At 36.1% G+C, this 26,246-nt stretch overlaps 1 protein-coding gene across 2 annotated transcripts in view; it reads left to right on the plus strand.

Moving 5' to 3' along the window:
- Positions 1–11,531, plus strand: part of FHL5 (four and a half LIM domains 5) — a 59,186-nt gene extending 47,655 nt beyond the window's left edge. For both annotated transcript variants that reach the window (XM_054557894.2, XM_054557895.1), the window contains exons 4-7: positions 476–650; positions 1,626–1,795; positions 6,278–6,464; positions 11,295–11,531. In XM_054557894.2, coding sequence (XP_054413869.1) covers positions 476–650; positions 1,626–1,795; positions 6,278–6,464; positions 11,295–11,458 — 696 coding nt within the window. In that variant the 3' untranslated portion in view covers positions 11,459–11,531. The remainder of the gene's footprint in view (positions 1–475; positions 651–1,625; positions 1,796–6,277; positions 6,465–11,294) is intronic.
- Positions 11,532–26,246: the final 14,715 nt, after the last annotated feature.

Raw genomic sequence — 26,246 nt, forward strand, 5'->3', positions numbered from 1 at the left:
TTCTTTCCTTCCTTCCATCCTCCAATTATCTTCCTCTCTCTTTCTCTCTCTCTCTCTGTCTCTTTCTTCCTTTCTTTCTGTCTTTGTTTTACTTAGGTGATGTTATTTTTTGTCTGTTTAGTTACATCTCAAAGAGTAATAGAACGTTGTACCCTAAAATTTTTAAAAATCATTCCATGAAAAACCTCTATTATAGTTTATAAAAAGAATATAGGCAAATTTTGAAGACATAGCAGAGAATTTATCTGTTTTTTCCCAGCTGTCTTAAGTGACCCACCAAGAAAGCCCTGGGCTCTAACTCTTAATTACTCCAGAGGGTCTCCTCTCTATGGGTAACAGTTTCAGTAACAACTTTCCCTCAAGCTACTAGCACAACCTACTGACATGAGAGTCCCAGGAGTGTTCAGTTTTGTTTTATAATATGGCCTGTATTGTCACAATCACATTTAATTAACTTTTATTTACCGCCTCAAAGGATCTTTGTTACAAAGACCGGCACTGGCATGAAGGATGCTTCAAGTGCACCAAATGCAATCACTCTTTGGTGGAAAAGCCTTTTGCTGCCAAGGATGAGCGCCTGCTGTGCACGGAGTGCTATTCTAACGAGTGCTCCTCCAAGTGCTTCCACTGCAAGAGGACCATCATGCCTGGTAGGGTCTCAAGGGGGCTCCTGTCTCTAACTGAAGCTGTGATGTTTTTCATTAAGTCCCAGCACATGAGGAGTGCAGCAGCTCCCAAAACCCTGGTTTTGAGAAAGATATCTTTCTTACTCTCTCAATCTTCTTCCGTGTACTTTAGAAATAAAAAGATTATTCATTCATTATCCTTGAACAGGTAAATTACAGTGTTCTGTGTATTTTCATAAAGTCTAATTCATAGAAACATTTCAAACCAGAACCTCACCCATAAAATAAAGACAAATTGGATGCCAATAACACTACATTAAACACAGTGCCCTAGGCACAATCAATGGCATCAGAAAGAGTGATTCATCATAGGCGATTGGGGCCAACTGCCATTTTGTAGCTTGACACAAACTGTTTTGAGGATCAGTTATTGTTATTCTCTCTTAGGGAAGACAGGGTTCATGTATGTCATTCCACTTTTGGCAAGGACTAATTCTTTATATTTTGATCTTCTCAATCTCTATGGTCAGCAGCATAAGAACATAATTCATTCTCTGTCACTCTTGCTCTCTCATTTTCTTATTATGGATTCAGAGAATTTCTAGAAGGCCATAACTGCACAGCATAGTCTCAGCAATTGTGCTCTGGGCATTTTTAATACCCTTGTAATGATTATTATGGCCCAATTTATCCAAACCATGTGAAACCATTAGGAGTCTTCATTCAAAGTACTTTTACATCTCCAGATTATAGGTTATGCAGGGCTTGAAAAAGTTTTCAGTCTAAGAGTGATTCTCCATCATCATGGCTAAACTTTATTAACCTTTTTTTTCCCAGATGAATGGGTTTTTTTGAACCTGAAAAAAATACTATTTTTCTAAAAGGACAATTCATTTATCATCTTAACTTAAAATGTTTTTAAGTAATTTGATCTGTATTTGCTTAAAAAATAAAATTATGGTTGACTTATACTAACATGTCCTTACTTTTGGAGTACAGGTTCCCGCAAAATGGAATTTAAGGGAAACTACTGGCACGAAACCTGTTTTGTGTGTGAGAATTGCCGACAACCTATAGGGACAAAGCCTTTGATCTCCAAAGAGAGTGGCAATTATTGTGTGCCATGTTTTGAGAAGGAGTTTGCTCACTACTGCAACTTTTGTAAGAAGGTAATTTTCTAAAGAGGGTGAAGCTTGTGGAAACTCAGACTATTTCTTTTTAGCTGTATCATATATTTAGAATGAACTGATACTATTATGTTATATCTGTAATCACACACCCATGGTAGTTTGGACTTTCAACATGTCCAAACCACTAGTTGTCACGATGAGGACGACCATCTTTTTTTTTTATTATTAACCATAAAATTCCAGCTACAACAAGAATTTAATATTCCAAACAGCTCAAGTGATTTGGTATTCCAGTTCATTTCACTGCTTTTTTTTTTTTTTTTTTTTTTCTTTGAGACGGAATCTCGCTCTGTCACCCAGGCTGGAGTGCAGTGGTACAATCTCGGCTTACTGCAACCTCTGCCTTCCAGGTCCAAGAGATTCTCACGTCTCAGCCTTCCAAGTAGCTGGGATTACAGGTGCGTGCCACTGCATCCAGCTAATTTTTGTATTTTTAGTAGAGACGGGGTTTCACCATGTTGGCTAGGCTGGTCTCGAACTCCTGACCTCCAAAGTGCTGGGATTACAGGCATGAGCCACCACACTCACCCATTCACTGCTTTTATATAAGATCTCATGTATTCTGAGAGAAAGCACAGGTCTCTCTTTGAATACAGATGTTTCTTAAAAAATAATTTTTGATCCATTCAGTATTAACTGTTTCAGAGAAATATGGATTTGCCTCACAAAGTGACTAAGGGAACGAAGTTAAACAGGATGTTTAACTTCTCACATTCTTTCTCAGCAATGCAAATGTCTTCTTGACTTGAAGCTTTTGTATTTCCTAAGAGTAGAGCAATTGGCTCAAGAGAGTGCCAAGATCATGGGGGAAGTTCAGTAGACAAAAGACAGAAAGAAGACTAAGAGCAGCAAATTCCTTCACTCCAGTTCCAGGATCATGTAGGGCCTTCTGACTTGGCTTCCCACTCAAAAAACATTTTCTAAGAGAAAAAAAAGTAATCTTTTTGAAGTAAACTTCATCCAATTCTTTTTTTATCCTCTAAGCTTTTATGTGAAAAAGTAGCTCTAACACCTTGATGAAGCCTGTCTGCATTCCATAAAATATATATGGAGGTTCTCAAAGAAATACTTGACCTGTGAGGCATCATAAGTTTAAAATGACACCATAAATTGTCATGAGAAAGCTGAATCATGAAAATACGTTGGATTAGTATAGTGGTTTCAAAGTATTTTTTATCTGTACATTACTTTGGCAGAACTCTTAAGCCCATTTGTATATCTGGACAGCTGGAAGTCACACTACCACTTTCTACACACACATATGTGAACACCCATGCACATACACACACACACACGCAGTTAACTGTTTAACATACATAACCAATACCAGTACTGCATTTAAAGAGGCAGCAATACACTATGCTAAGTTATAATTATTAAGTTACACTATGTTGATGGCTGAGAATTACAACTGATCACATGACATAAAATAATCTTATGACTGAGACCTTCATTACTCTACCAAAACGCTGGGTTAGAAGATGACTTTACAAGCAGCAATCAAGCCATATGACCATATGCCATATGAAGCTCCAAAGAATTACCAGAGTCAATGACAGCATTTAAAAACATGCAGGAGCTGGGCACGGTGGTTCACGTCTGTACTCCCAACACTTTGGAAAGCCAAGGTGGGAAGATTGCCTGAGGCCAGGAGTTCAAGACCAGCCTGGGCGACATAGTGACACCCTGTCTCTATAAAAAAAAAAAAAAAAAAGTTTAAAAATTAGCCAAGTATGGTGACACGTGCCTGTAGTCCCAGCTACTTGGGAGGCTGAGCCAGGAGGATCACTGGAGCCCAGAAATTCAAGGCTGCAGTGAGCTATGATTGAGCCACTGTACTCCAGCCTGGGTGACAGTGAGATCCTATCTCTAAAAAATACACAAAACTTAAAAACTAAAGAAAATAAGATCTTGCTGGAAATAAAATGAATAGGTTTATCTCACTGTTTTGAGAGACAATGGAGTTGGCCAATTTTAGGCTTCATTTCTTAAAGACAGACTAAAACAGTAATGATATTTGTGAGAATTATCCTAAAATCATTTATCAGACACAATATGAAGACTCTTTCAATGCTATAACAATTCAAGAGTCAAACTTCTTTAGCACATCCATGCTGAGCACTGTCTGGGCCAAGTGCTGATGTTTCCCAGGTTATTAGAGCCTGTAACTATATTTAGGATATGATTTGAAGTCATCAAAAATTTACAAAATATTTATATTGGGTAGTAGACAGATTATGACATGCCAGATTATTTTTTATTTAGTTTTTAAAACCACAAGTCCTTTTCTAAAAAGCTAGATTTGTTTTTCATCAAGATGATCCAATCTAAACAATTTTTTTAACCCAAACCAAAGACCAAATATTTTCTTAAAAAAAGGAAAAACTACTTGACAACCAGGCCCTTAGAACTTTAAAGCTTTAAAATCCATAGATTTTATTTTGTTACACTAAGATTTCTTTTCTGCCAGAAAGCAAATGATTTTAAACTACAAGTGCTTCAAATTCAAACTCCTCAAGGTTCAAAAGGAGTTAAACGTCTTCTTCGATTTTTCTTCTGTCACGTAATGAGTGCAAAATCATTTTTTCCTCCACTTTTTCAGAGAATAAACTTGTTCTAAATCCTGAGATCAATCAGTGGCAAAAACCAGGCTTAGATATCAGACTTCATCTTAACCTTCCTACCTCTTCAAAAGGAATATAATCACAAGCAAACTATTTTTAATGTTCCAGAATTTCTTCTCTCTAATTAAACAGTCTTTGTTGTATATATCAAGTTTTATTTTGCTGTGAATACATTTTTCAAGTTTCAAATCTTTTAAGCATTGCCTGCGATCATCAGACCAAACAAATCAAAGGAATCATGAATTCTGCTGTGTCTGCTGTAAGGCATTGGAAGTCAGTAAGGGATATTTTAAATTGCTTTACTTCCATCACAACATTATGCTTCCCATTTATTTATTCAGAATAGTATGCTTTTTTTCCTCTAGGAAAATATCTTTCATATCAAATATCTTTAATTTCTAAGATATTTGTTATAAGATTAAAAATATCTTTAGAATAATTTTTTTACAAGTCTATGTAACAGACAAATAACATTTTTGAGTTTGTAAACAACGAGGTGGCTTAAAATAGGCTCTAAGTTTTTACTACCTAGTTAAACTTAAATTTGATGCAAAGGTTATAGGAACCACTTCAGATACCCCATTGCTTCAGTCATTATAAAACACTTACAAAAACACATTCCAGTATCTACAGCAATTTTAAGAGCTCATTAGCTGTGAATTCAAAAGGTGATATGGCTTAAAAATAGTTACACGAGAAAAATTGCCCAATATTTATCCATCTGATTTTAAATAAAGATTTCTCAGCCTTTTAAAAGGTAGAATTCATGGATTAAATTGGGTTAGAAAGAAAATATTATCTTACGCGGAACTAATTACATCTCAGGCAAAACACTGCACATCACACCTTAAGGCTCAATGTACAACCAGGGCTTATTCCATTGAGTTCTGATTCCCACAGCACCCCACTGCTAGATATAATATTGGAATTGCTTTCCAACTATTTTTTCCTTTGGTATTTATTCATTCATTCAACAAGGATTTTCAACTGATTATCTGTGCGAGGTAACTTTGACTCAGTATGGCATTAATGGTGATGCACACAGGCTGTGGAGTCAGACCATGCAGGTTTGAGTCCTAGCTCACTGTGGCCATGGCAAGTGACTTAATGACTGTAATCCTCACTAGTTGCTCATTTTAAAAGAGGGAAAGATAATAGTCTCTAGTATGTAGAGGTGTTGAGAATATTCAGAAGAGATCATCCTTAGCACGGTGCTAAGGACTGAAAAAACACTTAAGAAATGGTAGTCGTTATTAGCAAATAATGGTGCTTACCAATTCCATTGAGAATTACTGCTGTTGGATATTCTTGGACCTGGTGTAAAGCAATCAGGAAAAAGAGGAATTCTTTTAAGCATCCCTAAAGTTAGACAGGTAGTTATAAGAACATAGTATAGAAAATAGCTCTAACGGCAGATCTTTAAAAACCAAAATTAAGAAAATTCAGAGAAGTACGAGGAAGTGAAAAAAGAACCTGTGTGGTTTTTCTCCCCCATCTTCCTGAGTCCAATATGGCCCTGGCTCTGTTCTATTTCATTGTAGGAGAAAAATATACAATAATTTCCATTTCTTTCTACTTCTAATTAATTCCTATAGCCTTTGGCTTCTCATACTATTAATTTTTTAATGACTTTTTGAGGAAAAGAACATCCTAACATAAGGTGAAAATAGAGTAGCTGAAAGCACCAGTTGTGGCATAGAAGACATGAAATGATCTTTTTTTTTTTTCCTTTTTGCTTCCTTTTCTCCCCAGAGATACTAGGATCTCAAAAGAATCATGAAATGATCTGAATTGTAATGGCTCCCATAGTCATTGCCTTTTCTGTGGTCTTTGGCAGGTGATAACTTCAGGTGGGATAACATTTTGTGACCAGTTATGGCATAAAGAGTGTTTTCTGTGTAGTGGCTGTAGGAAAGATCTCTGTGAAGAACAGTTCATGTCCAGAGACGACTATCCATTCTGCGTGGACTGCTACAACCATCTTTATGCCAGCAAGTGTGTAGCCTGTTCCAAACCCATTAGTGGTGAGTTCTTCAGTTCAATATGATCATGCCATGAGGCAGTTATGACTTTATGAAACACTACCTAGTTAATTTAGGAAATGCAATTAAAAAATGGGAAGCTTTTATTTATGTTTCCTTTTGAGATAAACACAAGTGGGTGCATATATATAAGTATAAATATTACATGGATTCCTCAAGGAAAGTACAAGAGTATAATCTGGGTGCCTATATTCTGTGAAGGTAACTACATACTAAACTTAATGGTACTGACTCTAACATTCAAGGAAGGGGGAGAACAGGATGAGCTGAGAGGTTAACTCAGACCTTCACAAGGAGATCTGCTTGCAGCCTCATTAAGTTTTGAGTGGGAGGAGAAGAGTACTAATAAATCAGAATCCTGCTTAATTCCAAAGTAGGACCAAGCATCCTTTAGTTAGGAAGGTTTTAATTAAATTCCACTATTGTATAGAACATCTGAAGCTGTAATAATTAAGGTAGCATAGGTCAGTAATTAATTAAACTTCATTTTAAGATGCTTCTAACAAATGTATTACTCTCTTTTCTCTATTCACTTGCAATTATGAAGTGCATTTATGAGTAGATGAAAGAAAACAAGATAGTATTTTACTGAAGAAAAAAATGTGACATGATTTGAAAATAACATAATGATAAATTGATCCATGTTAAAGAGGTTTTCCAGGTAAAAAGAAATACATCTTTTCCTCAGAGACACTTTTAAAATGCTAATCCTATAATAAAGGAACTGAAACTAGCATCACACTTGAGAAACTCAGCAGCTATTCTTTCTGGCAATTTATAGTCACTTAATAATGTGTCAGAACTGTATATCTATTTCTATTCCTAGTATTCTTAGATCATATTTCAATTTTTAGTTGTTTGTATACCATAGAATTAAAGATCATTTTATCCCTTTCCTCCTTCTTCATCTTCAAATATGTAACAGAATAAAAGTTGAGTCTTCATGCACTTTCCAACCAAAAGAAAAAGTTTCACAGCAAACCAAACCCCACCTTGGCAGGCTTTCACTGACTTGCAAGGGGAGGGAGGGTGTCACCAGAAAAAAACAGCATGGTCTTATTTGTCTATATGGAGCACCATCTGTGTCAGGATCTCACACTGGCTCATGGGCTACATCTGGCCAGCAGGCCTTTGATGTTTGGCCTGAACATGTTTGGAAATAACTAACGTAAAATCCATCTCTGCAGCTAAAAGTAGACGAAGAGCCTGCCATTGGGTGAGCAGACTGCCTCCACACTCCCCATCAGGGTCACCATCATATGGAATTAGTGGCTGTCCAATTGCATGGGGCATGCCCTCTCTGTCCCTTGCACCCTGTCTGCATCACTCAGCTAGATCACCTCCCTGGCCCTTGCAAGAACTTGCCTTAGCAATCCCACACCATTGGGCTCCAGGGTCCCTGCTTTTAACTACCCTGCTCTCCTGCCTTCTACAAATTTGGCAATTCCTACAGCCAAGAGATCTCCACTGATTTTAGTTAGAAAATGGGACTTTCAGATACCCAGCAGTACCTGGAGCTCCAGAATCTCCCTAGTAAAATCTGCAATCACAGTCCATTTATTTTATAACAACACTTTTCTTGAATCGGGACAGAAAAAAAAAAGGGGGACTTCAATGAGAAAATAAGGAAATTAACAACTCAAAATAGGTTTCAAAATTCTCTGGAGATCCAGATGGCTAATACTGATCTGCAAAAAGCCTACACAAGCCCTGAACTTGAGTTTCAATTCTGATATATCACAGATTCATGTGCCTAAGTGATTTTTTCATAGATTGTTCCAGATCAATCACTGGGCCCAGCTTTTTAAAGTTGAGATGGAAAAACAACGTTGTTCTGCACAAAAACATGAGGATGATCAAGAGCAAATAATCAGACCCAAAAGTAATCTAAATGCAATATTATATATTTAATTTAGACTCATCAGTCCACAGGAAATGTCTAATAACTATTTTAATCTTTTTTTTAACTTTGTGATTGAGACACCAGAGGCTGAAATGCCTGCAAAAACTTATAACTCACTTTAATATTTCTTCATCTAATTGTTAAATATCTATAGGCCCTGAAGCACTGCTTCTTTAAAATGGAGCTATTTGAACTGATGTACCATTGGGAATTCTGACATTGTCACATGTCTTTGGAAAATTGGCATTCATCTGATTATTATGTCACTTTAAGAAGCTAGGTATTCTTGGTCAAAGGATACGAAATTTCAGTTAAACAGGGGAAATAATTTCAAGATCTATTGTACAACACAGTGACTATAGTTAACAACTATGTATTATATACTTGAAAATTGCTAAGAGAATAGATTTTTAAATGTTCTCACCACACACACAAAAAAGTATATGATAAGGTAATAGATATGTTAATTGCCTTGATTTAGCCATCCCACAATGTATACATATACAAAAATGTTATATAATATATGTACAATTTTTGTCAATTAAGATTAATCAATTATTTTTTTAAAAAGTTCTGAGAAATCTACTTATAAATCACCAAGTGTAATTTTTAAAACCCATCACATTGAACTGCTTCACTTGAACAAACTCCAGGTATAGCTACCATATTTTCTCCTCCTTTGAGATAGGATTAACCTCTTAAACTATCAGGGATAAATGAAGCTGCTTGATGCAGTGAAAAGTGCTCTGGACTGAGGAGCAAAAGACTTGGTCCTCCCTGCCCCCACTGCTGTGTCACTGTGGGTGACTAACTCACCTCCGGGGTGGGAGGCCTTCATTTACCTTATTTATAAAACAAGCAGTTGAGCAGGTTGGCTTTCTTCCATCTCTGTTTATTTCAAGGAAAACGAATTTCAAATGTTGTGGCTTCTTCAGAGAGTGATGCTGATGTTCCTGATCATATTCTTTACCAAAGATAAACTCAAACTTAGTTTCATGAGGTTAAAAGCAGAGACTCTAAAGACAGATGGCCCTGGCCTGTGCTTAAATCTTAGATCTGCTGCTTACTAGCTGGGTGACCTGGGGCAAGCGGTTAAACTTCTCATTTCTCAGTTTTTGTCTGCAAAGTGGGGCTGATGCTAATATCTAACCCCATAAAGGTAAGGTGAGGGCTGTATAAGGTAACACACATAAAGGACTTAGAATAGTGATTGGCACACATTCAAGCACTCAACAAATGCCAGCTCTTATTCTACTGACTTGTCAGAAACCTATGAAACCAGATAAAACAGGTGCCAGAGACCTGCTTCATGAATGGCTTTCTTACTGCAAATAACCCTCATGACCTAAGGGAGTAAACATATCCCTTTTAGAACACTTTACATACATCTCACATGTTGGTTCAGCCCTTTCTTAAAGCTGCCAGATGCTTCTACTTTTTCTTATTTGTAAAATTCTGGAAGAATTGCTTTTATATTTGCCACTTGTACAAGGCTTACTAATAAAATTAAGAAAAACTCATGAGCATCAAAATGCTAGACATGTAATAATTAGTTTTATGAACAGCATAATTTATGTATATACAGAACATTACTCTTGCAGTCAGCTTATTAATGTTTTGAATAACATTAAGGGAATTAAGTAGTACATAATTAATTTACATTTATTAGGAAGTAATGTTGATAGCATCATAGATAAGTAAGCTATAAATTTAATCAAGGAAAGTAGAGAAATTTGATGCAAATTTCTCTATGAACTACTAAATTATATATGAAGACATCAAATAAGTTTGTTAGGATGGAAACAAAAGTTCATTATCCTATTTAAAAAGAATGTATCTAAAATAGAATGCTATTCACCCTTTCACTTCACCATTCCAAATGGAGTATTTGGAAATTACACATGAATTGTATAACTCTTTTAGCCTCACTCCATGGATGATAAGCAAATAATAGCACTAAGATTACTGGGAGAAAACACAAAATAAATAAATACCCAAGCCTAGGGCATCTCAGCCTCTTCCCAAACCCTAACATTTTCTCCTTTTATGTAACTCTCAAAATCAATTTCTTGAACTATACCCTGGAATCACATTAGGGAGACAGAGATCAGACCCTCACCGAAGATTCAAATTCTACTACTTTTTAAAGAAACAGTGTGGTTCAAGTGAGGCCCAAGTTAAAGTGGAGGAGGCTGACAAAGCACTTAGAAACCAATCACGGGATAACGTGGCTTCATTGGCCAGATTCAACAAAAGCTGAAGTTGTCTCTGAGCAAGGTAATAAGGCCATCACGTTAGGATAGCTGAATGATTAGACAAAATCCTCTATTTAGTCTTTCTGGAAATAGTGTCACAAACCATATAACCCCAGGACGTATTCTAAGTACAACTAAGCACAGAAAAATGAGGGGAAAGAAGAAAACTAAAAGTCATTACAACATTGGACATCAGACTAGGATGCATACATTTATTTCATTTTATCTTCATTTTGCAGCTAAGAAAACTTAAAGTCATATAGAGAAAAAGGGGAAATGTATTCATACTTAGATATCTCTGACTTCACAACCTATACCTTCTTTCCACTATGCTACACTGTATTTTCTTATCTGGCTTAGACAACCTTATCTGTTTCCAAAAATACCTGACTTGCATATCAGCATTCTGCCTTCTTCTGTAGATTATGGCAGAATTTGGCTGTGAATCTGGTTGGGTGGCATAGGTGTAACTTTCCTATAGCGGATAGTTCCAGATGGACACAGGGCCAGGAAGCAGCATTCTTTTTTTGGGTTATTTGCCTCTGCGTTGTCTTGCTCATAGCTCTAACTCCAGTTCCTAGAGACGCATCTGCTAGAATGCTCAATCTATTCCTTGAAAGGATAGATTAATCTTTGTCTCCAATTCCTTTACAGGTCTCACAGGTGCCAAGTTTATCTGCTTTCAAGACAGCCAGTGGCATAGCGAATGCTTTAACTGCGGGAAGTGCTCTGTCTCCTTGGTGGGTAAAGGCTTCCTGACCCAGAACAAGGAAATCTTCTGCCAAAAATGTGGCTCCGGAATGGACACTGACATCTAGGAGACAGTCCTTTCCCACCTAAAATCCACTTTGCCTTCATTGTCACTAAAGCCAGAACTCAGTTGCGGTCTTATATTTGACTTAAGTTTTAGAAAATATTAATGTAGTTTAGCGTGGAAAAGTTTTTGCACACATTTTGATCGAACTATATTCTAAGGGCACAAAAAGCACAGTAGAACAGAAATGAATATATGCTAAATCACAAAGACAACTCTCCTTGCAAAATACTGCACTCTGCTGTTAGAAACATAGGAAAATATCTCTTCATAATCAAATATATGACATATACCTAGGAGCTGTGGGTGTAATTACTGAAGAATGAGGTTTTTCATACCTGAAGAGTAAAAGAAAAACTAAGAGATCAAACTGAGAGGTATACATGAGGCTAGTGTTTGCATTCCTGGTTATATGTAATGTGATAAATTAGCTATGAATGGTAAAAGAACAAAACTGATCAGAGTAAATTCATTAGCAATTACCACATTTAAGAATTGTTATCATTTAAAAATCATCCTTTTTTTGTTCACACATAGAATTAAAAAACAAAGCTACAATTTGCCCTCATACACACTGCCTCCACAGCTTGCTAGTTCCGTGTTTACTCAATGGAATATGAGAATTGAAGACATTAAGGCTCTCATAATCTGCATAGGTATAAAGGGGATCATTTCTACCTAGGGATAGCCAAAGCATGGGTTTCAACATATTTTGTGTTAAATGTATTTTCAAAGTCCACAGTGATTTTTCTAAACGCTTACAGATTCCATGAAATAAAAGTCTGTTCTTTCAAGTGGAGCTAACCAGGATAATCTTTGTCCCCAAAGGCAAACCTTTAAAATAAATAGATCATTAAACCATCACTTGTGGAAATGAGTTTTAGGGAAGGGATTGAGTGTTGGAACATGACTTTCATCCAGATATCTAAAGACATAATAGAATGCATAATTAGCTCTGTGCCTCATGCATTTTGCCTTCTAAAATTACATAAATGATTAATGGGCAGACATAAAAGTGGGATTTAAAGAAATCTAGTAATAATAAAAACTGAAAAAGAATAATTCACTGCTGATAATTCAGAACCTGCAAAGCAGCACAATAGAGTAATGTGGGCTGTAGGGGAGCCCTCCTCACTCTTCCCCCACACCTGTGCCACCCACCTTACCCCAAGCCAATTGTGCCCCCAGCTTCAATCTGCTGCATAACCAGGAGGTGCACTCCTAACCCTAAGCAACTGTCCTATAAGTCAATCAGTGTTTATTGATCACACAGGAAGTAAAGAGCCTTAGTGAGAAGTCCATCACCAGGTTTATCTTTATACCAGACTTTAACTGATCATGACTCTATGTTGCTACCCCTGGATATTTTCCACATTACTGGGGACAAATGGAAAGCAACCTCTGCTCTCCATGATCAGTTATCACATTGGTTATAGCATCTCTTGCATGGAATAGAGGGTGGTCAGGAGAAGAAGCCCACATAGATGTATAAGTGTCTTCTCTCAGATTACACATTATAGCATTAAAGGTTTTGATTAAAATCTAATTGTAAGATACTGCTGATTACAATTACCAAAATAACATCACAGGAGATTCAATTAAAATTGTTATGGAAATAATTTTTGAAATAGTTTAAAATGCAAGAATATTCAGGGATGTTAACAATTTCGAGATACTAATAAATGTTCTGCTAGATAGACTACTTGAAAACTATAAATGTATTTTTGGATTAACAATGCCAAGGTATTTTTTCATATTCACATTGAAAAATACAGGCAAAACTATCAATATTTTTTCTGCATTATATGAAATTTCACAGGTAGAACTAAATCTATGATATAGAAAATAATAGCACATTACACATAGAGAAAACCATGCCACTTAGGTTTAGATATATAACATGTAACGTCTTCTCTGTTAACCAATTATAGATACATATACAACATGTAATGTTTTCTTAGTTAAACAATTGGAAATGTTTAGGCATTTTACTGTGTGTGGGGGGGTGAGTATGCACATGATCAGACTTGTATTCTAGCTTTACAATTAAAATTCACAGAATCATTTCCTAAAGATTTTATTATCCTTTCATAAGTATAAATACATGTACTTTTACATACAAATAGTTATGCATTTAGAAAGTATCCTACACATAAAACATCCATTAAACATGTACTATGCCAAAAGTTAGAGCTTACACTGTTGAGGTTCTGGAGTGGTAGGAGGATGGATTATGGTATGGAAATGCAGAAGTGCCTGACGCAAAGATCCGTGCCTGCAGGTTAAACAAAGCACCACTGTGGACATAGCACACATATGCAAAACAACTAAGAAAAACACCTCGTTAGGTCTTTGTGTAACACACACAAAGATAAACGTAAAAATTATATAGTTGATTTATATGGTCTATGTAACAAAGAGAAAAACTCCTTAATGAACTTATCCAAAGATGAAATGGACTGACTCAGGAAACAGCGGGCTCCCAGTAACTCAAAGGTGACATCTGCATGGGCAGGAAAGAAGTTAAAAGCAAATCCCATGTGCCAATAACAACCAGATGGCTTGGAAGTAGCAGAGACTGTGCCGAAGAGCAGGAGAAAATAAGATTGCTAAAAGAGAAAGAGTCAGAGGAAGGGAGAATATTAAGTCTTAGGATAAGAAGTGATGTAACAGGCCATAGAAAGTTACCAACTGTCCTTAAGTAAAGGAAGAAAATAATTATTGCAGTGTTTGAGGAAAATTATGCTTTTGATTCTTTGTGGAATAGAACCAAAGAAAGCAAGGTTCCAAGGATTAAGTTTCTTACTGCAGTAATAAGTTTGGTTAATGGCTACAAAAGTGCAAAGAAAGAGGAAAAAGGCATTGAAGGCCATGAGTTATATTTGTTGGCAAAGATGAGTATGCAAGTCAACAAGTCAAAATATTTTATTTTGTCATGTTGGGGATTAAAGATGACAAAAGAAGCCAAAATGTATTTCTGATTCAATAATAATGACTAGGATGCCCAAGGGTTTGATTTTAACTTGGCTTTATAAAAGTGTTAAATTGGGACAAACTAGCTCCATTGGTTAAGTAAAATGTGGTTATGTTACCATCTAGGCTTCAAAGCTTACATCGTTGCTATAACTTAAAAAAAAGGAACACTAGATTGTTCATTGGAGTAAAATATTGGCCTACCATTATGAAAAATGCATAACACTAATCACAAATGGTTAAAAAAAACACTGCCAAATTTAATATCACAAATGAAAAGTCAATCCAAAAACACATTTGATGTTAGCAATACCATTTTTGAATTTAAGAAAAAAATAATTTTTAATCTACTTGGCATATTGTTAATTGTCTGTGTTTTAAATAAGAAAATGGTTGTTTGGCCGGGCGCGGTGGCTCACGCCTGTAATCCCAGAACTTTGGGAGGCCAAGGCGGGTGGATCACGAGGTCAGGAGATCTAGACCAGCCTGGCTAACACGGTGAAACCCCGTCTCTACGAAAAACACAAAAAATTGGCCGGGGGTGGTGGGCGCCTGTAGTCCCAGATACTCGGGAGGCTGAGGCAGGAGAATGGAGTGAACCCGGGACGTGGAGCTTGCATTGAGCCGAGATGGCACCACTGCACTCCAGCCTGGGCGACAGAGCGAGACTCTGTCTCAAAACAAAAAGAAAAAAAAGAAAATAGTTGTTACAGTATGTTTTAGATATATTTAATCAAGCACATAGTCTGTAATGCACCTATAGATAGATGTTTATTATGATAATGATACAGTTTTTGCTAATTTTATACATTGGTTTTTAGAAGTCTCTTATACTGAATAAATTTACATTTTACATAGTCTATATTACTCACATTATTTTTAAAGATTTATTTTTTACATTAACTGTTTAATAAACAGAATAGTTGTGGAATAAATTCTGTAGTGTTTCTACTTCTATTACATAAAGAAACATGATGACTTTTACCTTCTATCACCCATCTGTTTTTATAACATTCAAGTTGTAACTATATATTCAGATACTATTTCAGGGCATTAATAGGTAAAAAACAGAATTGTCTGACCCAAAGAGAATCTCTCTTCTGTTAAATTAGGAGATCCATAGCTATGCTCTTTCTTACAGTAATAAAATGATTAAAATAGTCTAAACTAAAAATACCCTTTAATTATTATTTCTGTGATTCTGAAAATATTTTATGAAAAATATCCCACTTCAATTGAATTTTTCTGCTTTGATGCAGATAGTCTTTTGCTAATTTCTTATTTCTATATGTAAGGAATTTCTAAAACTCTTGGTGGCTTTAAACCCTTATTTATTCTATCTAAAGCAAAATTTATGTCTATTACACAAATCTTCATGAAACTTTAATCCACATTATTAGTATCATTTAGTTACTCTCCAGAATTAATCTTGGAAGCTGAATTCTTTTAACATCCAAAGATGTTCCACAAAGACTATTTGGAAGAACACCCTCATCAAACATTTCTAGTTCGCTTTTTAAATCACATGGTTTTGAAAAGTACTGATCTTATGGGGACCCAAAACATAAACTTTATGTCTTGGAATAGTGTCTCTTCAATGAAAGAGTCAGAATATCACTAGAAATTACAGTTGTTAGGTATTACCTTTATCCTAAACTACTTCTTCCAGGAGTATTAAGTCTTTAGATCTTCATTATCCTACCAGAAACATTGCAGGACTGACTGAGATGAGATCATCATTAAAAAATATATGGGAACTTTGAGGTCCTCTTTTCAGGGAGAGGTAAAGGAGACCTGTCAAGACTTGGGAAAATACATCACCAGGATAGATTTGGCCTTACGACGTCTCAGAATTTACTGAATCTGTATTGTGTTATATCAACATTTTAAAAAGTATATTGAGGAGAGAGGACATCAAGGTTTCATTTGAACCATCCATCTCAAAAGAATTTAGAAATGAGTCCATCCATTCAAGTCATCCATGTGCCTTCTTAGATGGTCCCAAAAATGTATCATCCAGAGAGAATTAGAGAAGTTTTGTATGATAATTATAACCATTCTGAATTTTTCTAGCTGATAAGCTTTAGACTAGATACTCTGTTCAATATGGAGGAAATCAAAAAGGAGGGAAAAGAAACGAGATTCAGACTCAAAGTTGGAGTCTATAAAAGAAATAACAGAGTTTACATGTATTTGAAATGACTGGATTTTATATCACTGTGGTTGAGAAAGGGAACAGCTCGCTATGATAGAATTATGATCCCTGTCACCGAGGAGCAAAGAGTATTTGGGTCAAATATTTTCCCACGAATGTTAACAAACTTATGGAGTGGATGTCCATAAAGGGTTCTCTAAATAAGGAACATTCATGAGCTCAGCAGACATTCATCCAGTGACTCAGTGACATTAAATGCTATTCCTGCTACACACAAAAACAAAAAGTTTGATGTTCACGGAATTCCACACACTGAATCCTTAAGGCTTACTCCTTCTTTAATAAATGACATCCTATCCCTTGTTTGCCTCTGTAGCATCACTGATAAGTCTGTTTATTTGAGAGCTTCAACCCAACCTCTCAAACAGGAAATGAATGAAGGAGTACGGATAGAGGAAAAATGGAGAAAAAGAGTGTGGTGATAAAAATTTTGACATTTCTGAAAAAAAAATAAAAAATTAAAATTTTAAAACTTTTGTTTTCCCTATACAATAAAAACTTTCCAAAACTACAAGATAGTTACAAGAGACAAAATACATGAACAAAAAAAGGAAATGTTTGATAAAATTTTGGGCTTGAGGACTACAGTTAGTATCAGTCTTCTCCCCTCCACGGAAATTACTCTCTTAGACACCACCAACTAATATGTAGCCACGAAAGTCCATGATTGCTTCTTCAACTTTCTGTCTGCTATGAGATAGGCACTTGCTATTGTTGGCTTCCTTAAGCTTCTTCAAAATCTTTCTGCCAGTGGCATCCATGACACCATTTTCTCCTGTGTCTCCTAAATCTCTGCCCCCTTCACTGGCACACCATCCTCTATCAATTTCTTAAAAACAAATATTCCTAAATATTCTTGACCTCCTTGCTCTATATTTTCTCTATTGGTGAACTTACCTAATTCCATGATTTCAATTGCTTTCTCTGGATAGCTGAGTTCCAAATATACATCTTCTGCCTTGAATTCTCTTCTGAGTTCCAGACTCAAGTTTCTCATTGCCTTTTGGACATCTCAAACCAATGTCATGCAGACACCTAAAAATAACTTTATTATCCTTCCTCCAAATTCCACTTATCATCCTCTGTTCCTCATCATAGTTAATGCATCAAAAAGCAAATAGAGCTTTTTGAATTCAAGTCTTGGGCACATGAAAAGTAGTCGTTAGGGAAATGCAAATTAAAACCACACTGAGATACCATTTCACACAGACTAGAATGGCTATAATAAGTAAGACAGACAATAACAAGTATTGTTAAGGATGTAGAGGGACAGGAACTTTCATATATTGCTGGCAGTAATGAAAATGAGAGAAAATGATACAGCTACTTTGGAAAACAGTTTGATAGTTTCTCAAAAAGCTAAACATCAAACAACCATAAAACCCAGAAATTTCACTCGTATCTACCCAAGAGAAATGAAAACATATGTCAACACAAATGTTCTTAGCAGCATTATTCATAATAGCCCAAACTTGAAACAATCCAAGTGTTCAACTGACAAATAGATGAAGGAAGTATGATACAGCCATATAATGTAATATAATGCAGCATAAAAAGGAATGAAGTATTGATACATGCTACAACATGAATGAACTTTGGAAATATTATGCTAAGTGAAAGAAGTCAGACAAAAAGGCCACATACTGTATGATTCCATGTATATAAGATGCTCAGAACAGGGAAATTTACAGAGACAATGTCGATTAGTGGTTTCCTGGGGTTAGGGGCATGAATGGTAATTAACTGCAAATGCACATGAGGAAACTTTTTGGAAAGAATGAAAATATTCTAAAACTAATTTATGGTAATGATTGCACCACTTGATAAAATTACTAAAAATCATTGAATTATAGACTTGAAATGAGTGACCTGCATGATATGTAAACTATAGCTCAATAAAGCTGGGGTTTTTTTTTTTAATCTATCTTGGATTTTCCCTCTCCCCAATTCCTTACATCTGAGTCCTGTAAGAAGAGCACAATTTTTTCATTTTCCCTTGCAGACTTATTTTGTTTCCCCAAAATACCATTCACTTTAATTTTTATGTGCTCCCGCCCATGCTCTTTCCTCTGCTTAGGATTCTCTTCCTCTCGCCTGCCTGTCAAAATTTTAATCAACCTCTAAAGCCCAGATCAAAGTTGCCTCCTGTGTGAAACCTTTACTAATATCCCTTAGCAAAATGTAATCATTTCCTGCAACTTCTTTTTTATAATTCTGTGAAAAGTTTAAACAACTTGGTTTATATTACAGTTAGGAGTGATAGGCAACCTGGTTAAACGATGGTTCTTGGAGTCAGAAAAGCTGGTTTCAGATCCCAGCTCTGCCATGGGCTTGTTATGTGACGTTTGGTTAAATTACCAAACTCTGAGCCTTGGTTTCTCAATTTTCCAGTATAAATCTCAAAAAGTTTGATGTGAATATGAAATAAAATATATGCAAACTGCTTTATATCTACCTGGAACATATTCAACATATTATAAAGTTATTAAAATGTCAATTATCTTCACCTTCCTTCCTACCCCTACTCCACCCCTTACCGTATTTATTCATCTTTGATAAACTCAGTGCTTAGTGAAGTGTCTGGCACTTGGTAGACAGCCAATAAATATTTTCTGAATTAAATTCTAGTTGTGAAAATATTATTGCTATAATATTCTCCTAGTGTCAGTTGTCAATAATCATGATTAATATGTAAATCCCTTTTGCTATTGGCCTCAATCATGTTGTATAGAGTTGCCCATGTAAGAAGCAGCTAGATGGCAAATTAATGCCTCTAGTTTCAAGTATCTTCATTAAAGTTTTGATTTTGATACCACTGTTTCCTCTGTCCATATACTATTAATCTGTAGAATATGCCTTTCTCAACCAGCATTCACAGGGTGTCTGGAGACACTTAATTTTCAGGTGCTTTGGAGAATAACTGCCTATATTTGAAGTTTCCTCTAGGGCCCTCAAAGTAGATGTTTTAGGCATTGCATAGCTTTTTGTTAAGCCAGACCATCCTAAACATGCCTGCCAAATTTGGAGTCAATCTGTCCAAGTTTTGTATCATGTGCATACAGACAGCTAGAAATGCAATTGTATTTACTTTGCTTAAATCGCAAAATGCATTCTCTGTGTTCCTCAAAAATGCAGCCAATTTTACTTTAACCTACACTGAGTATGTGTAGCTTTGGACATATTAAGTTATTTTATCATACCAGAACAGCATTTATGGGCTGCCTCAATCCTCCCATGGTACAGCATTTCTCTTGTTCTTCCCTATTAAGCTTCCTTTTTTTTTTTTGACACTTTCACCTTTCCTGTTCCAGTGTTCTCCTTCTCTTAATGTGCACTAATTCCTAGTGGATATAAGTTTAGGATATTAACATAATTACTTTGGATGGAATTCTAGAAAATAAACATCTAGGCATTTCTTTATCCATTTACCTGGTCCTTAACTAGCACCCACACTTTTCTTGCCTGATGCCCCAATATTAAACTCAGTATGTATCTTCTAAGAACAGAAATACAAGTCCACAGCTAGAAAATGTTCAGAGACAGATATTAAAACTGGGAGAAATAAAAACTCTCTGGGTATTGAAACTTTAATTCTCATTCTTAGGTTTTTCATAAAATCTTCTATTATCTCTCATAAGAAGTATGTTTCTAGCTGCCAATATGAGGCTTTTGTCAGTTTATGAGGAGAGTCATATCAAAACCCACAACAGCTTTGATTCTCAAAAGAAATATTAAGGACCTTTAGTTTGTAATCATAATGTACAATAATTGTTGAAAATCTTCAGCTAGTTATCTTCTTTGTGAATAATTGTTACCTTAAAGTGACAACAATCTCCCTTTCAAATAGATCCGAAGCAAATGCAGGCAGGTGTAGGTGATGTTGTCTTAGCTTTCTTTACCTCCCCCAGTAAGAACCTCCAGCACTCTCCATGTCCCTAGGAATATGAAATGCACTTGCCTTCATTTTCTACAATAATCTAATAAACTGGTACTTTATTCTCATTGTACTGATGAGGAATTTGAGGTTAAAAGAGGGAAAATAATTGGCTTGACTCATTACAATACATATGGATCTGATTCCAGAGTCTGTGATATCAGTGATGCTAATAATACAAATACATGGTGCCACCACTCTCTGCAGAAAGCCTAGTGTTACCATTTTACCATTTCCCCTTTCCCACATACCTATTTCCTGCTGGTCCCAGGTCTTGTTTCACTTGTTGAATGTCTCTTAAGACTGTTTTCTCCTTTTCACTGCCATGGTTCAAGCTTCATTACCTCTTATCTGGATGCTTTAAATTATCTCCTATTAAAATATGTTTTTGTATCTCCATGGCCTCATCCTTTCATCTGTCCTACACCTTTCCTCCACCAGATCAATATTTCTTAATTAGCATCTGATTATGGCTTCATCTTGCTCAGCAGCCTTTACTGGCTCTCCATTAGTTCCCCTCCAAAATCTGGCCTCATGTCTTTTCGTAGGCTACTCTATCAGCATTTTTCCCCACTAGAATAGATACCTTTGAGGATGGAGTCTTTGTCTATTCTATTCACCATCAAATATGCATTGCCTAGAACAAAACCTAGTACAGAGAAGGTGCTGAAATAAGTGTTGGGTGAAAGAATGAAGAAACATTCTGCTTTAGCCATATCTTATTACTCATTGCTCCCAAAATAAATAAATACTGGATTTTCTTCAACTTGGTTCTTTTGCTCAAAATAGTCTCCTACCTGGGTAGTCCTCCCTATCGTCGCCATTTATGCAATTAATTCCACATTAAAATTTAGCCATTTATCACTCACAAGTCAACCTCTCCAGCTGGAAATATTCACCCCCTCCTATGTATTTTATGATAATTCTCATATCATACTCATTATATTTGCTTTGAATTATATAGTTAATTATCCTATAGTCATCTGAAACTATCTATTCAAAACAGGGCAGTGTCTCATTCAGCACTGTATTTCCCATAATGTTGGGTATAAAATAAGCTTAAATAAATGTTGAGTTTTAAAATTGAATTGAGTCACAGGACAAGTCACTTCTGAATTTCTTCCTCAAAACTGGTAAACATTGATACACATGTAAACAATAATGATAAAAGCATTAATAACACTGAACACCAAGGACTGCATGAATTTCATTCCTCCAGTAGCCTTATGCAGTATATACTATCATTACCAGATAGGAAAACTGGAGCACAAAGAAGTTAAGTTCTCCAAGATCCCACAGTTATTACAAGAAGGCCAGAGTTTTAAGTAAGAGGTTTGGCTTTAGGGCCAAACCATGCTCTTAACTTTCAACATTACAACCTCCAAAATTAGAAAGGAGAAACTTTAGAAAGAGCCAAATGTAAGCACAATTGATCTGTATTACAGGCCTCTAAGTAGGCAAACATTTAGAAATGGAGCATGCTGGATTTATATTTTGTGTGTCCACATTTTTTAGCAACTTCTTTTTTTTGAGACGGTCTGGACCTGTCACTCAGGCTGGAGTGAAGTGGTGCTATCTCAGCTCGCTGCAACCTCTGCCAACCGGGTTCAAGCACTTGATCCTCCTACCTCAGCCTCCCGAGTAGCCCAAACCACAGATGTGCACCACCACAGCTGGCTAATTTTTGCATTTTTTGTAGAGATGGGGTTTCACCATGTTGACCACACTTGTCTCCAACTCCTGGGCTCAAGCAACCCATCTGCCTTGGCCTCCCAAAGTGCTGGAATTACAGGTTTGAGCCACTGTGCCCCACCATTTTAGCAACATTTTAAAAGGAGGCATAATTTTATTTACATTAAAAGAATCAATAAATAAAACCAATGAAAGAATAAATTTGAGGAACTGTGGAAAAGTAGTTGTTTTACTAACAAAAAAAAGTGGCAGGATACTTAGAAGTCATAGGTTCGTGAAAATGCGATTTTTTTAAAAAAAGTAAAGGTATGGTTTATTCTTCGAATTATCCACTAGATGGCAGAAAATTGTTACTGTCCAAAGCACTATTACTGGATTAGTCCAGGCTCCTTTCTAAGCTCCAGAAGTTACGCAAATTGCTTTCACCTCTACCCCTGCAATGCTAGCCTTTTCACAAGTGGCATTTTAAAACACATCAGTATTTTTAAGCTGGGAAAGAAAAATCAGAGGTTTCACAGTTATAAATATTAGGTATGAGCATACTAATTATATGTTTGTGTTACTCTGCTCTAACATAGAAGGAACAGATGCACAGACATGTTGGGAGAAGGGCTGAGAGCCCACATAGAATGATCTATTCAGATGCCAGATATTAGAGTTAAGCTGAAAAGCCTCCAGCAGGACAGTTTCCTGTAACTTGTAAGTCATGGTTTTCATCCCTCTTAGCGTATTAGATTTGCCTGGGGGCCCTACCCCAGGCCCAATTCTCTGGTGGTGGAACCTGGACATTGGCATTTTTTTCAAGCTTTTTAACTATAAAATAAGAGAATTAGACTAAGCAATTATAGTCTTTTCTTCTAGCTCTAACATTCTAGGATTGAAGTCTAACAGCATATTTATTACTATAAGCTTCATAAGCACAAGCACAAGAACTAATTCTGTTCTGGATCCTTTATGAACATAAATTTAGTTAATTTACACACAGTGAAAGACCTTAGGGAAAAACTAGACACAGAAAGGTTTCATAACTTGCCCAAGGCTATGCTGTAAGAGAGAAAGTCAAGACTGAAATTTGACCCAGTAAAGCCTGAATATATAACATTATGCCAAAATTCCCATAAATAGTTGATCAACTTATAAACAATATCCATCTCTCTATCTATAACTAAAATTATACCTGCACTTACCATAATGGTCTCTACCTTATTATTTATCTTGTAGCTGCTGAGCTGGTTGAAAAACTGGCATAACATATCTGTGAACAGTGATGTAACAAAGACCAACTCTAAAACAATCAGTACATTTGGGAGTACTATTGTTTTTCTGGGCAAAATTGTACTTGAACTCAGAAACTCTGGTATTTTGCAAAAAATAAGAGTATTAGAAATGTACTTAATAGAATTTTCAAGATAATTCTAATTGAGTAAATCTTATAAACATCTTTTAACATATATTTTGACTCCAGGGCTCATAGAGACTAATAAAACCAAGTTCTGTCCATAAGCTCTCCTCCCTTTTTAGAGCCTCACCTTTTTTCTGCCATATGAACATATAGGTCTCTTGATCCAGCAGGAAGGGCTTCTGCAGAAATACATAAAAGTTTAGTATAAATTCTTCTACACTCACCCTGTCAAGCTGAATTCCCTGAAGCTTTTCCTTGGAAAGTTAAAACTTTTTGCCAACATTGCTTGCTAAATGAAGACCTAGGGGGTCAGAGGTGAGTAGTGAGTATAATGTACAGTTGGTATGTAGTTCTGAGTGATTTGCCTTTGAGGAAAGTAATAAAGTTGATGAGAACTGACTGACTCTAAGGGTGACCATTATATTACTTTTGAGCTTTTTATGATGGAAAATTTCAAATATATTCAAAAGTAGAGTGAGTGGTATAATACACACACAAGTAGCCATCACCCAGATTCAAACATTATTATCTCCCACTCAATCTTTTTGCTATACTTCCACATATTCCCTCCTACTCACACAAGCATTATTTTGAAGCAAATCCAAGACATATTATTTAATCTATAAAATTTTGGTATGCATCTCTTAAAGTAAAAGTCTCTTTTAAAGAAGAGATAATCATTATATGATATTTAAAGTAATAATTACATTTGAAAAATGCATTTTATCCTGATCCCATTTATTATTGAATGCCCTGACACTGGGGAGTGTGAGCGGCATTGAGGAATTAAATTTTATTTCCAGATAGTAATTTATCAGGCAAATTTTAATCAACAAGAGTATAAAGGGCCTCATGACTACATCAAAGTTTACTCCATTTTCCCCTAGCACTTTTCCCAAACTTTAGACTATGTTTTGTTCTTGTCAAATAGTTGTAATCTCCTTATTAACAATTTAGTTTTAGAAAAAAGTTGTTTCTTCTGATTAAATGTCAGTAGCATATACTGTGTGAAATAAATATGTAGTTATTTAACAAGCCACAGAAGTTTCCTCTATGTCCCAAAGGCTGTAGATTGAGTGGTAATTTTTAACCTGTGAAGAAACTTTCGTCATAACTGGGGACAATGCAATGGAGGAAGACTGACTTTGGAGGAAGGGCACTCAAAAGGAGGAAACCACGACAACAGATACAACAGATACTTGGACTTGGACTTTCCCTCTCGAAGAAAATTGGATCAGCATTAAGTCTGTCTCCCTAGACAAAGTTTTTTAATCTGTAGCTAACTGGTCTGTGAAGTCCTGGAAGTAAGGGCCACAGCAAGTAGTATTTCTTCTGTGGTATGTGTAGACTTTCTGAAATCAGTAAGAGGCTTTTTCTAAACCATTGTCTCAACTAGGGCTAGCAGCCACCCAGCAATTATCTGGGAAAGCCAGGCATAAATACTGGCCTCACCATGTGTAGGGGCACAGAAAGGAAAGGAGGTAATTTAAAATTGAAGACTATCTTGGAGATTCCTAAAAAGCCATAATGGTTAATTTTATTATTGGAATGGGGCTTGGCACTTGGTTATAGCTCTGGTCCCTGGAGTGCACTTTCAGTAGCAGAAATCCAAACATGAGGAGAAGTCAGATACAGCAGACCACGTGAAAGTGATATTTCCATCAGTCAAAAATTAACTGAAAATTATGCAGTGATCTAATTTAGCACAGTGAAAAGTTCTATCCTAAACAGTTGCACAGTTTGATAGTACACATCTGATGTCTTCTTTCAAAGACCTATTTCAAATCCATCAATCTATCATTGAACTGATTCATGGTCAACTTTCTCTTTACTTCTTCTTTTTCTTTAATTTAGGAGTCTGGTTTTCTGATCTTTGTCTGACACTGTCCTTCTCTTTCCAAGTATGCTGTCAAAACAGGCTTAGCCATCCTAATTGTCTTGAGTAATGATTTCCAATATACTTCACACCAACATCTTCTCCTCTTTTGTCCAATAGCCACTCCCCTTCCTTGTTCTATGTCTGCATAACAGCCTATCACATCTTGCAGAGCCAGTGATAGAAGTATTGCTTTTTTTGCCTTTTTTTTTTTTTTTTTTTTTTTTCTGAGGTAGAGTCTCACTCTGTCACTAAGGCTGGAGTGCAGTGGCGCAATCTCGGCTTACTGCAACCTGTGCCTCCCAAGTTCAAGCAATTATCTGCCTGAGCCTCCCAAGTAGGTGGGATTACAGGTGCCTACCACCACACCCAGCTAATTTTTGTATTTTTTTAGTAGAGATGGGGTTTCACCATGTTGGCCAGGCTGGTCTTGAAGTCCAGACCTCGCGATCCACCCACTTTGGCCTACCAAAGTGTTGGGATTACAGGCATGAGCCACTGCACCTGCCACTTATTTTTTTTTAACCAAGATAGCTCTACTACCATTTTCCCCATGAATAGGTACAATCATATTCTTTTCCCTAGTACAAAACATCAAATCCTTTGTTCATTCTTTTCTCCCACATTCAACTTTTTGAAAAAATAATTTTCATTTTGTGAGATGGGTCCTTTAACATATTTTTCATCTCAGTGATCTATC

This window comes from Pongo abelii, chromosome 5, assembly GCF_028885655.2.
Source record: "Pongo abelii isolate AG06213 chromosome 5, NHGRI_mPonAbe1-v2.0_pri, whole genome shotgun sequence".
NCBI classification, from domain to species: Eukaryota; Metazoa; Chordata; class Mammalia; order Primates; family Hominidae; genus Pongo; species Pongo abelii.